This window comes from Mastigoproctus giganteus, chromosome 6 (assembly GCF_048544385.1).
Source record: "Mastigoproctus giganteus isolate SK-2022 chromosome 6, ASM4854438v1, whole genome shotgun sequence".
Classification (NCBI taxonomy): domain Eukaryota; kingdom Metazoa; phylum Arthropoda; class Arachnida; order Uropygi; family Thelyphonidae; genus Mastigoproctus; species Mastigoproctus giganteus.
The window spans coordinates 43,803,804-43,816,739 of record NC_143580.1 but is presented as its reverse complement, the minus strand read 5'-3'; the positions used below and the strand labels follow the sequence as shown (position 1 = coordinate 43,816,739).

The following is a 12,936-nucleotide window of genomic DNA, read 5'->3' as shown; positions in this document are numbered from 1 at the left end:
TTTGCCAGCCTAACCTTTTCTGTAGCATTATTACAGATCAAAACTTCACTCCATACTAAAAAATCATTCCGTCCTTCCTTCTACTCCCATAAAAAGTACTGAAGCTGTTATAGGCTTCAGTACTTTTTATTGCTTTAAGTTTCCTATGCTATTTTTCCTGCTCAAGTAATCTGGCAACTTCATTATTCATCCAACTTGGAATCCTCCTTATGGAGTATTTTTTAATGGTATATTATTATAAATCTATGACTCAATATATCCTATGTTTTATTCATATTTGAAAATTACAAAAGAGTTAACTCAATATTTATTGAGGTTGACTTCTATGCTTAACTCTCCAGCACCAATTTTAAAAAGATTTAAAATACATAAAAAATTTCTTTTAAATTATTAAATGTGTTCAATCCTCTTAGTACATGACTGATCGGGATCAGTCATGCCCCGGGATCATAGTCGAAAGCCCCAACCCAACCCTGGATCCATTAAATCCTCCATGAAACCTTGAGTGACTGAAGACATTATGTCAGATATTGGCATAATACTATGACACGTTATTTGTAATTTTAAAGGATCGTAGAATGGGAGATGGGGACAAACTTCATTGGATGTTGTATCATTATATACTAACATTAACATAGAATATGCATTGGACACAATATTGGACCTTTTCAATGATAACACAATTAGTATAAATCAGACGAAGTTTCCGAAAAAATAAATTTTATGTACTTCGTTTAGTCCAAGCAAAGTACATCTCCTTTCAAGATAAAATCTATAGACAAATATTTGGTTTACCTATGGGGCTAAGTCAAAGCTGCCTAATCGCCAAGATTTATTTAGATAAAATTGAACAAATATACTTGACACCATTTTTATCTAGGATTACATTTTATGGGAGGTATTTAAATGACATCCTTTTCATAACGGATGAGCAGACAACTAACAATGTTTTATGGACTTTCAACAGCATACACACAAGGTTGAAATTTACATTGGAGAATGAGAATGTACAGACTAGAATAATTAATTTTTAAAATTTTACATTTACAAGAGAGGAGAACAGATTACAGTTCAAAATCTACTGTAAACCAACAAATACAGGAATGTTTTTGCATCATACAAGTTACCATCTGTTTACCTACAAATGTTCCATTATATTTAATCAGTTTACTAATGCTTATAAATACACTACACAGACTGCATTAAATACAGAAATCAAAGAACTAACAAACAGATTTTTAAACAGGGGATATCCTCTTACTACCATTAATAGTATTAGATTAGACTACAATAAATAAACATTAAACACAATAAACATTTTATTACAAATCCATACATTGAACAATGGTACAGGCAACTTAATATCCTTCTCAAAGATGCAGAATTCAAAGTAATAGCAAAACCAACACAGAAACTTCACTCCATACTAAAAAAATCATTCCGTCCTTCCTTCTACTCCCATAGAAATGCATGGCATAGTATATAGTATCTCATGTGGAGATTGTAATTCCTCTTATGTGAGATCGACAAGGTGTATTTTGGACACACGTCTTAAACATGTTGTGTCAGTTAGAGCATTACGAGCCACGGTATCAGAACTGTCTTTCCTTGCCATAAATGAGAATCACACTTTTCTGTTCAATGAGGCTGAGGTTTTAAACATACAACACAATTATACAAAATTACTAATTGCAGAAATGAGAATACAAAATAACTCAATTAACATAAGACCTCCATTTCTTATCTTGGGATTCATGGGCTTTTACACGCATGCATATGCATGCGTGTAAACGAGTAATCTCCCATAAATATTGTGGGGAACGCACACATATCGCGCATTAGTATTCTGACCTATGAACGTGATGGAAGTCAAAACGCTTGGTCCCCTTAAGAAAGGAAAGTTTTGGAAATTGTTTCATCATAATTTATTTTCATCATCGCATTTTTTATGTAGCAGTTTATTAAGTGATATATTTTATCAGAGTCTATTTTTAAATATCTGACATAATGTCTTCAGTCACCCAAGGTTTCGTGGAGGGTTTGATGGATCTGGGGTTGGGTTGGGACTTTCAACTATGATCCCGGGGCATTAGATCATTCATGTACTAAGAGGAGTGAACACATTTAATAATTTTAAAGAAATTTTTTATGTATTTTAAATCTTTTTAAAATCAGTGCTGGAGAGTTGAGCATAGAAGTCAACCCTATGAAGAAATATTGAGGTAACTCTTTAGTAATTTTTACTGGTATATACGTATTCAAGGCTTCTGTAATTAATGTTTTAAATGTATACCATAATTCAATTGTATTCGCTCTCTGTGAGATATCTACCCAGTTAATAAAGGCTATGTAGCACCTTAAGCCATCGTAATTTCCTTTCTTGAAATTAGAACCCATTCCTTTGGCTTTAACTATTGCTACCTCTCTCTCTCTCTCTCTCTCTCTCTCTTCATTGTCCACCATAGAACTCTGTGATTACTTCCTTCTACTGGTTCCTATACTGTCAGCCCTATTATGTCATCTGGTTCATGGGTGATGATCAGGTCTACAATATTCTTTTCCCTAGTACTTTCCCTGACATGTTGATACAAATAACAATCATCTAGTTGACTTAAAATTTTTGTCCCCCATGTCGAGTTTCCTTCACATTTGCTCCAATCAATTAGAAGCAAATCAAAATAACCCATAATAAGATATTTATGCTTACTTGCCCATTTCATTTGCATGTAGAGGCTGCCATCATAATCTTAATGATCACCTGGCCTATAGATTATTCCTACTCTCATTTATACTTTTGCTTCCAACTATTTCACACCTTGCAGATTCTATACAATTATGCAAAATGTCTGTTGTTGTTGTTATTTGGTTTTTAGGAGCATTAGCAACTAAGGCCATATTGCTCCATGAATATGCGGTGGTCATTCCTGACCTTTCCGCATCCTCCATATTTGGTGGTGATGGGCTCGAACCCCGGTCTAATCAAGAAGCGTGTGCTATGCACTGCTGCTGCTCCTTCCCACCTGGCTATGGAGGCACCACACAAAATGTCTGAATCTGGGAAAGCTTTCATTGCGCTCAGGCTGCTTTTGATAAGAAGCATGACCGCATCATCCCTTCTGTTTGCCTACCGTTCCAAAATCATTGTACATACTGTACTGAAACTCATCATCCCCTAATACCGGATGGCACTATGTTTCAGTAAGCCATATTATGTCAGCATTACTTGTCCTAACCAGCAGTTCGAATTCATTTATTTTACTGATGACACTTCTGTATAAACAATTAAGACTTGGTGTTCTTGTACAGTTAACTACCCTGGCACACCCCTTGAAGTTATTTAAGCTTGCTTCCCTGTCATTTAAAATGTTTCTGCCCTCAGGAACATCTTGCTAATATGATCTGTTACAGTATGTGCAAGCGTTACTTTGACCAATATTATCAGATAAACGCATATTTATATTACCCTTGTCACCCCTCAAACTAGCAATTTCCCTGAACCTTTAAGGTATCCTCAATAATACTGGCAAAAACCTTGCACCACCTTTGTTTAAATGTATCCCGTCTCTACAAAACAGATTCCTTCTACCTACTAGTGTGGGCCAAGCTGATAAAAATTTCCCCCAATAGCCTTGCAGAGTCCTTCAAGTCTTGATTTAATCCACAAGCCTTTCAAGCATATAATCCCTCCTATTGTGCCTGGGCAGAATTGCAAACAGACATTCTGAGCTAACTCACAGCATTTCTTCAGCATGGTCCAATATTTGTTAAACAGATCATCAGATTGTGTGTGCTTAATATCATTAGTCCCCACGTGAATAATAATATTCTCTTTATCCCTCTTAAAATCTGACAATCTGTTGGTGATATCATTAATTGTTACTCCCGGCAGACATACCCTGCTTCTAGTCCATCTTTCTTTATTACAAAAAATATTTCCCGTTTCCCTGACAATGGAGTCTCCTAATTGAACTAAGTCCTGAACCAGAGCAGTTTGCACTTGGTTATTCTGCTGTGGGGCCCGAATTGGGAGTGCATCACTTGGTAGGTTACTAGTCTTGAGTCCCTGACGAGCTCCCAGTTACATTATTCTCTTGGGCAAGAACCTGTTTTTTCAGTGACTCAAATTCTTCTAGCATTCATAAAATTTCAACTTTAGATTGGTACACTCCATACAATGAATCACCAGGTGAGCTATGATTATCCACTAGGTCGATCTTAGAATACATGCCATAGGTTCTGCAAATGATAAAATAATGATTCGTCAGGAAATTGCCAGAAGCTATTTCTGTATGAGTCATGATACCTCTGGCAAAGTGTTCAAGGTGGATCTTGTCACAACCATTGTTAAATTTACTAAATATCACAGAAAGTAAAAATTATATTTATAATATTGTAAAAATTAAATTTACAAACTATCACAGAAAAAAAAAAACTCAAAATGCACTTAACAATATATTAAATAAATTATTTCAATGCAATCATCTAACCTCTCAATCTAATAAAACACTTTAGAAATGTTTTATTAAATTGTTTTTTGTTTAAAATAACCTTGTATTTTGTTTAATAAAACCTTTTTAAAATCACTGTATGTGCTACTCTTTTTATTGCAACTAAAGTTGCACAATAAATACCATAAGTAATAAATAAATCATAAACCCACATAAAAAATGGCTTAAAAATTATTAGAAATTTGGTATATGGATAGTTCCATTCCTTTGGATAGACCTCCCTTCATGCAGTATAGCTACTCTATACTGCATGAAGGGAGGTCAGTCTCCTTTCATGCAGAGATAACCATATAAATAAACAAATAAATAAATAATTATAAATTTATTATTTCAGATGCCATGTTCAGTGATATTAGAAATTAAAATAGAATTCCCCACAAGAAACATACTGGCTACATCAGAAACCAGAATGGTTTACACAATAAGAAAGAATATACATATAGTAAGGCAATTACAATAGAATCCCTCTAAGCCAACCTCTCTTTATCAAAGACAACTTTTCAATGCCTAATCTTAAAACTTAACAGAAATCATGGTAATTAGTGAAAACTTATCTACTATCCTTGGCAAAGGAAGGTTGCTCAGGTCGTAACTACACCTTACCTTTTGTTACTTCTGGATAATAAGTTATTAGCATTACTGTTAGCAAAATTCAAGACCTTACATTTACCAAGCTTTAGCTGCCTATTTTTTTAAACTACTTGAATCTTGTTTGTGTTAGAGCAGTATGCCTTGATTATTGTTACTAAATATCCCTGCCTTAGTGTCAGAGGCAAACTATCACACAAAACTTGTAATGCCATCATCAATATTGTTCAAACATAGGAGATACAATAAACAATCCAGAACATGAATAATCCTACTGACATGAATTCATATAGGACAATAGCTATTTATAATAAATCTAATCTCTACCAGTTAACCAGCCCTTTGCTGACTGCAGTAATGCACTTTTAAAACCACTGTTCTGACATATCAAATATACTCATGAAGAACATATAATGAAATGGTGTTTGTGGGTGGTGAGATCAATGCCTGCTGTGCATAGCTAGACTATTTAAAAATGAGAGCAGTTAACAATAAAAGTCTGATGTATTTAAAGTTCATCAGTGGAAAAAGAATATGCCTATGTAAATCATTAAACCCCCTACATCTTTATCTCTCATATATAAATTTCACCCAATGTGCTTTTTTTGAAATTGTTTATGAATTTTATTGGAATTCTGCTTTAAGATCAAATTCAATTATGGATAACATAAAAAATTAACTTCTTTACAATGAAACTTTTTTCTAACTTTCTATAGTAATAAAAATTACAAAGAAATTTTAATATTTAAAGAATTAGACACTCACAGCATTATATAATAGTAAAATATGAATATGGATATAATGAATTAGGCTAATATTTCACAGGAATAAAATTTCTAACATATTTGGCAAATTTAGTACCCAAATATTGGGTACTACATTCACCATCATCTTTAAGCCGATAAAATTAGTGTAGACACGTCAACAAAATTATATTCACAACCTTGAATATTTAAAAAATATATATACAGTGGATTCCAGTTATTTGGGCCACCGGTTAATCGGGGCAGCCGTTTATTTGGGGCAAATCTTAAAAAACAGAAACCAAGCGAGAAAATAGCCAGGGGTTTACTTTGCTTAATTGGGACAGCATGGCATTTAATCGGGGCCGGAGACCGCAGCACTGGAGATTACCCTACGATTGTTTCTGATGGTACCACGTGGTTCAGTTGAAATTCTGTCGATTAACCGTAAAACAATAAAAACAATTAGCAGTCACCTGTTTATTGGGCTTTTCTGTTAGTGAAATCTATCATAAACAGACAGTAAACTCGATCTTACTGGATTTGCGATAATAGCGACAGCTGGAATTCTGTGGGTTATTATGGTGAGTGTGTTTACACTTCCATGAAATCTTCAATCATATAAAAAAATTAATTTTTAGATCTTCTCTTCATTCCTATTTTTAAAGCTTTGTAACTTGTTACTCCGTTCTCACTTGCACGTATCATGTTACTTGTAATTTGTGTGTGCTGTGTTCTTTGTTATTGATTGCTTATCTTTTTACTGTTTTAAATTTTAACCCCCACCCACAAATGTCAGTGAACAGAAATGTCAACTAGTTCGTATGTACATATTACAGTACGTATTAATTATTCCAATTATCACGTATATTCTTCCGATTTTCGCGTATCATTTAATTTTTTAATTTGTAAGGTAATAAAGGGTAAATTTGTGCTTAATATATCTTTACTTTTATAGCCTATAGATTATATTCCTCCTATTTTCTCTAATTAGAATCGCTGTTTAATAGAATTAAAATTCAATTCACAAACGTGATCACAATGACCGGCGGTAACTACACATCGTATAGTGAACGGTACTTTACTATGGTGAGTTCGTTGTAACGTGATTTGATTGTACAGTGAACTAATTGTAAAGGAGAGTACATTGTATTTTTAACTATTTACATGAAACTTCGGATAATTGGGGCAGCCACTTAATTGAACCAAAATGCACTAGTCCCGATGTGTATCCCAAATAACCAGAATGGACTGTATATTCAAAAATTTATTCCACCTGGAGCAGCAGTTACAATGAGAATAAATTCTAATATCTTACCTGGGAATGTAAAACTTCTAACTGAAGACTCAAACAAAACGAATCTAAATGAAGTTAAGAAACATTACAATACTTGTGTGTGTGCGCGCGCACGCATGCACGCACACGCACACACACACACACACACACAAATGTTATATTTCAAAATTATATACATACACAATTTTGAAAATGACAACAAAATAAAGTAAAACTAGTAAACTTTTTTAAGAAGAAAATTTATTATACATGAATATTCATCAATAAATAAATTCATTTATGTTTATTTATGAACTGATCATGCCATCAACTATCCTCTTCTTCAGATAAAAAAAAGCAACCATTAAATAAGCATGAAGTATAAAAATATAGCTGATCTAAAATTTCACTACAGATATTTTGCTACAAATAAACTATTTTCTACTCACTCAGATGGGATCACCAAAAGAATTCAACCAGGAGCATATAGTGCATATAGTGTACTATTGCTATTTTTTGGATCCACATCAATTCAGTGCAAGATAATTCATTGTAGGACAGTTTGGTGCATGGCAATTTGCTTTATGTGACAATTCAATGCACCTCTGTAGCCAGGTGGGCAGGAGCAGCAGTGCTTAGCACACGCTTCTTGATTAGACCGGGGTTCGAGCCCGTGACCACCAAAATACGGAGGATGCGGAAAGGTCAGGAAATGACCACCGCATATTCCCGGAACAATATGGCCTTAGTTGCTAATGCTCCTAAAAACTAAATAACAAACAACCAAAACAACAGTTCAGTGTTCAGTATGCAAGACAATTTGCTGAAACAATTGGTGGCTATGACAATTTGGTGAGTATGACGATTCAGTGAATTTCATGAACAAATTCAGTGTATGACAGAGCAAGACTGAACATGCAAACTTTTTAGTGATTATGGTACAGTTCATATTTAATTGAAAAGGCCTACATGCTCTGGATTCATTATTATTCATATATTTTACTCTGCGATGCAGAGCTGCGTGTTGCTACACACAGTTCACCATACATGGCTGCCATCGTACGCACAGAGGTTCTGTATTCCTAAACATTTAGATTAACCGTTAAAACTGATGAAGGGCAACATACTGCCTGAAAGCTCTTTTGTATTACTGTTTACTGTACGTATTTTGACATTAAACCTATTTTAACTGTAACTTGTTATTTTTATTTCCGTTCTGCTCTGTGTCACATAGTAAAATATATGAATAACAGTTCATATTTTTGATTGAGCATCAATCACTTTCATTTTTGAGCACATTAGCATATAGCTTAAAATAGAAGTAAAAAAAAAAAGAAGAGCAGTAGTCGATGGGTTCTTTGAGGACTGCTGTTATTAGTGGAGTTCCCCAGGATTCGCTTCTATGCCCCATTTTTGTTTTCTGTTTATTAATGATACTGATGAAGGCTTATCAGGCTTAATGTGTTGTTGATGATATGAAGGTTGGTAGGGTATGCTACTGCAACAAGTTCTAGAGAAATTGGGAAGATGGAAGTTTAACATTGACAAATGCAAGAAACTGCATATGGGTAACAGCATCCCACAATAATATACCAACTGTGTGGTACCATTCTCACTCATGGTAGTGGATAATGAAAAGGACCTGGGGTGCAGTCAGATATGTTCTCTGAGCAGCACAGCCAGGCTGCTAGGGCAGACCATGGGGATATGTTAATGGTATACTGGAATTCTGCCAGAAGAGATAAGGAGATGATTATCCCATTGTATGAGGTGTGGCAATAAAATTTTACAGGACACCTGTGAAATTTTGACAGCTTTTCCCCATTATAAACGAGAGAGAGAATATTTATTGCAACAGAAAGAGGGTATACACAGTTGATGTGTTGCAAATGCCCATCACAGTCACAAGAACAGGGGTTTATATCAAGAGAATACTAGGGGTTAATGTATAAATAAGATAAAAACTTCAAACATTTGATTTATAAGACTGCTTGCCATATTATGACAGAAATAGAGGCTTACTAGGGGTAATATGATTAACCAATACAAATTAGCCTCTCTAAGAGCCAATACATAAGTCAGAGAGGAGAAAAATATGTGCATTATGATAACATAATGATAATACTTGTCATTATCCAAACAATCAAGCCATAATATTATAATCAGTACAGTACTGGTGCAAACAAGAAAAGCTACATTTATACATTTAGAGAATTTACATAGGTAGATAGAAAATATAACATTATTCATTATTTACATTACTCAGTAAACAGTCTGGAGAACTTTCATTTAACAAACAATAACTGTTTTGATCAAGTCAACACACAAGAAGATAATATTTAGTTCAGAAGTCATTCGAGTAGTGAAAGATACACTATCATCACACTGTTCCTGATTCAGGGGATCTTTCTCTTCTGTGAATTATCAGTGCCATTGTAGATGTAGAACTTATAGGTCATTCTAAATTAGTGTCTGACCTGCATTGGATTGATGTCATATGTGTTCTTGTAGGAGAAATAAACTGCAAATTTGTTAAAATTTATATCAACACCTGATTAACAACAGCATTTGGATGGAAGGAATCTATCCACTAATCTGAGATGGAAATAATAAGGGGGCTAATGTTGGGGTATTCCACAATGCAGCACGGGAGTACTCTTCAGCAACACGTCCTATATTTGTGGATCATTCAAGTCAAGAGCTTTACAGTGATAAATTGCTTAGCCTCAATTAGAACAGGAAGATGAATTCTCAGGGGCAAAAAACCAGTGACGTGGTTTGGTTCTGTGGTGGGGACCAAGATTTCTAACTGGCTTATTTGAGCAGCTAGAACTGCAACAACAAAGGACTTAATTGTAGAAAGAGCTGCAGATGCCCAGATTTCCACTGCATAGAGAAGAGGTGGAGAAATTATTATGATTCTGAGGTATCTTCTGACATTTGTGGGATCCTTATATATAGGAGGTGCAGCTTCACCATCCACCTAAGACTTACTTGTGATGTTGATGGAACTGAAGCTTTGGATCAAATGTTACTCTGAGATCCATATGAGCTGTAACAGTAGGAATCAAAGGGTTGCCTATGCTTAGAGCAACAACTGATGGGGATGACATGAGAGAGAGAGAGAGAGAGAGAGAGAGAGAGAGAGAGAGAGAGAGGACAAACTTCTTATTTCAATAGGCTAACACAAAAGCCAAACCAACTGAGGTAAGATAATTTTTATGAGCCTGGATTTATAGTAGTTGTCTGGGCAAGATCCATGTTGGAGTGAGAATCTTTAAATAATCAGTAAAAAAATTAGATTTTGGCTATTCCGAATCAGTAGTGCAATGAATGTCATGAGTAACAACCCAGAAGGACTCAATAACAATGGTCCTAGTAAAGGCTTTTCTGTTTGCATTAAGCTGATTAATTCTATTGCAAAGGAGAGCAGAGAAGAAAGACAGGCAGTCTCCAGAAATGTCATAGTGAGACTCAGGAGTGCACATATCTGACTGCATCTAATTCCTCAACCTCTACGCAGGTGATTCCAAGCTCCTCTCCACAGTCCAAGACAGACAAAATGCTACTTGTTTTTGCAAGTGGGTTGGTGGTTGTGGAGTGGTTTGGTAGTGCATAATGGATTTAAAATATGTCACACCTGCTACCTTATTTGGTAGCAGGCAATTAGTCAGTATGGGAAGCAGTATTTCCTCAAAAAGTTTAAAGAGGCATGATGTATTACAGGTTGGCAGAAAACGTTTAGTCTCTGTTGGGTACAGCAGTTTTGCAAGTTATCTGACTAAATAGCTGTTCCATACAGATAGGACGACTCATTTTATCAAATTGGAGGATTTGTAGTACATAAGGGCTTTAAACACTTAAGCATAGGCTGTGGGATGTTACATGATCCTGCCATTACAGAAGTTGGCAACAAGTTGGTTGCTGTAATAAGCTGTTGTCTTTGGGGAAGATTATCATATTGAAAATGTCATGGGATAGGCATAGCTAGTTAGGTTGTTCATTTTGAGATCTTTAAATCTAATGACATCTAGCCACTCTTGAAGGTCAAAATGGCTCAGGAATTTAGAACTCTCCCAGCTGTAAGTGACTTTTCCAGACGTTAAGCAGGAGTTGATGGTCCGCTAGTATATTATCATGGATTAGTGTTAGCATAAAGGTAAAAGTTATCCACATTATATGTCTGAGTCCACACATGATACACAAAATATGGTAAATTCTTGTAAATCACTTATTCTAAAAACAGCTGATCCTATATGACATTTCCAAAGCATAAACAAAACCATAGCAAATTCAAATGTGCATACTTCTGTAACTGCATGCTGCCCACTTGGGTGCAACTGTGACACTTCTGTTAAGTAACACTAGTATACATACAATCCATTTTATACTACAATATTTTTTTTATGGAATTAATGTATGAAATTACTGTACAGGTAAAGAACACAGATAAAATATACTCATTTTTTTTGTTAGGTGGTATGACAGAAACTATCCTCTTTTTTAAAAATGTTTCCCATTTATTTAAGATGCAGAAAATATCTTCCAGTAAATTTTATAAAGACTACAGTCCACTTACAATAATATTAAATTCTTGAAACACTGATGGTTTTGGAAAGTGTTTCAATTCTTTCTTCATCCTCTACATCCAAATCATCAGTTTTCTTACATTGTTAAGCATGTCTGTCAGTAAATGAATAAAATCAAATAGTTGTAAGCCATTTTCCACATTCCCACTACTTAGTAATGTATCCCATCTTTTATAATAGAAAGTCATCTTCCTCTTCCCAGTCAACTCCAAATTCGTCTTTAGGTTTCTCAACAAAAGCAAGTTCAGCTTCTGATTTCTAAAAATGATTTTCAGTAGCTGTTTGTTTGTAGTTTACATCTTAGAGTATGCTTTGCTTATTTTGGTGACACAATTCCATAACATTATCATCAAAGGATGATTCTTACTAACTGCTGATATTGCTTTTTTTTTTTTTTTTTGAGCATCTGTAATGAAGTTGAGATTCTTAAATATACCTTGATCCATAAGTTAAAGCTTTGAAGTTTATTCAGTGGTAGAAACACCAGCTTTATGCTTTTCAGATTAATTCTTATACTAAATAAATGAGTTAACAAATTAGAACAGTTATCAACTACTAATATAATTCTGTGCTGTCATTTTGTTACATCTTTGTCAAGTTTTTGTATCCTTTTCAAAATTCACTAGTCATCCAGGCTTTTTTATTAAAATTATAATCAAGTCCTAAAGATTTGATACCTTTGAAATGTCTTGGGTTTTTATTCTTAATAATTAGAAAAAGTGGAAACTTCTCAGTTTCCAACACACTGCCCCCCCCCTGTACTTTGCTATACTTTCCCCAAAACATTTATCATTTTTGAGAGTTAAATTTTGTTGGCCAGGCATTTATAAAAATAAGTAATTTCATATGTATTAAATATGTCTTTTAGACAATATTCTTCCAATAACTCATTAAGACATTCTCTTTCCAAATTTTGCATTCTTCATCTTTAACACTTGCACTTTCACAAGAAATTGATTTCAATAAAAAACCTCGTATCTATTTTTAAATCAATGTAACTAACTTGAACTGGCTTGAAATCCTGGTTGCTCTAACTGTCTCTCTGCAAAGGCTTTTCTCTAATTTAAGTCCACAATTATTTTAATCTATTTAAAATTATTTCAATCCATTTTACAACTGATCTGTCACCATCTGCATAGATGCAAAGTTGCATCTGCTTGTTCTGAATCAGATTTCTGTTTTTTAAAACTGTTAATGAATTGCTTTATTATTATTATTATTATTAGCTATAT

At 34.3% G+C, this 12,936-nt stretch overlaps 1 protein-coding gene across 1 annotated transcript in view; it reads right to left on the bottom strand.

Annotated features, from left to right (window-relative positions):
• Positions 1 to 12,936, bottom strand: part of MED14 (mediator complex subunit 14) — a 306,818-nt gene that overhangs the window by 192,322 nt on the left and 101,560 nt on the right. Inside the window, exon 10 of the mRNA XM_090375928.1 lies at positions 7,158 to 7,201. Coding sequence (XP_090232054.1) covers positions 7,158 to 7,201 — 44 coding nt within the window. The remainder of the gene's footprint in view (positions 1 to 7,157; positions 7,202 to 12,936) is intronic.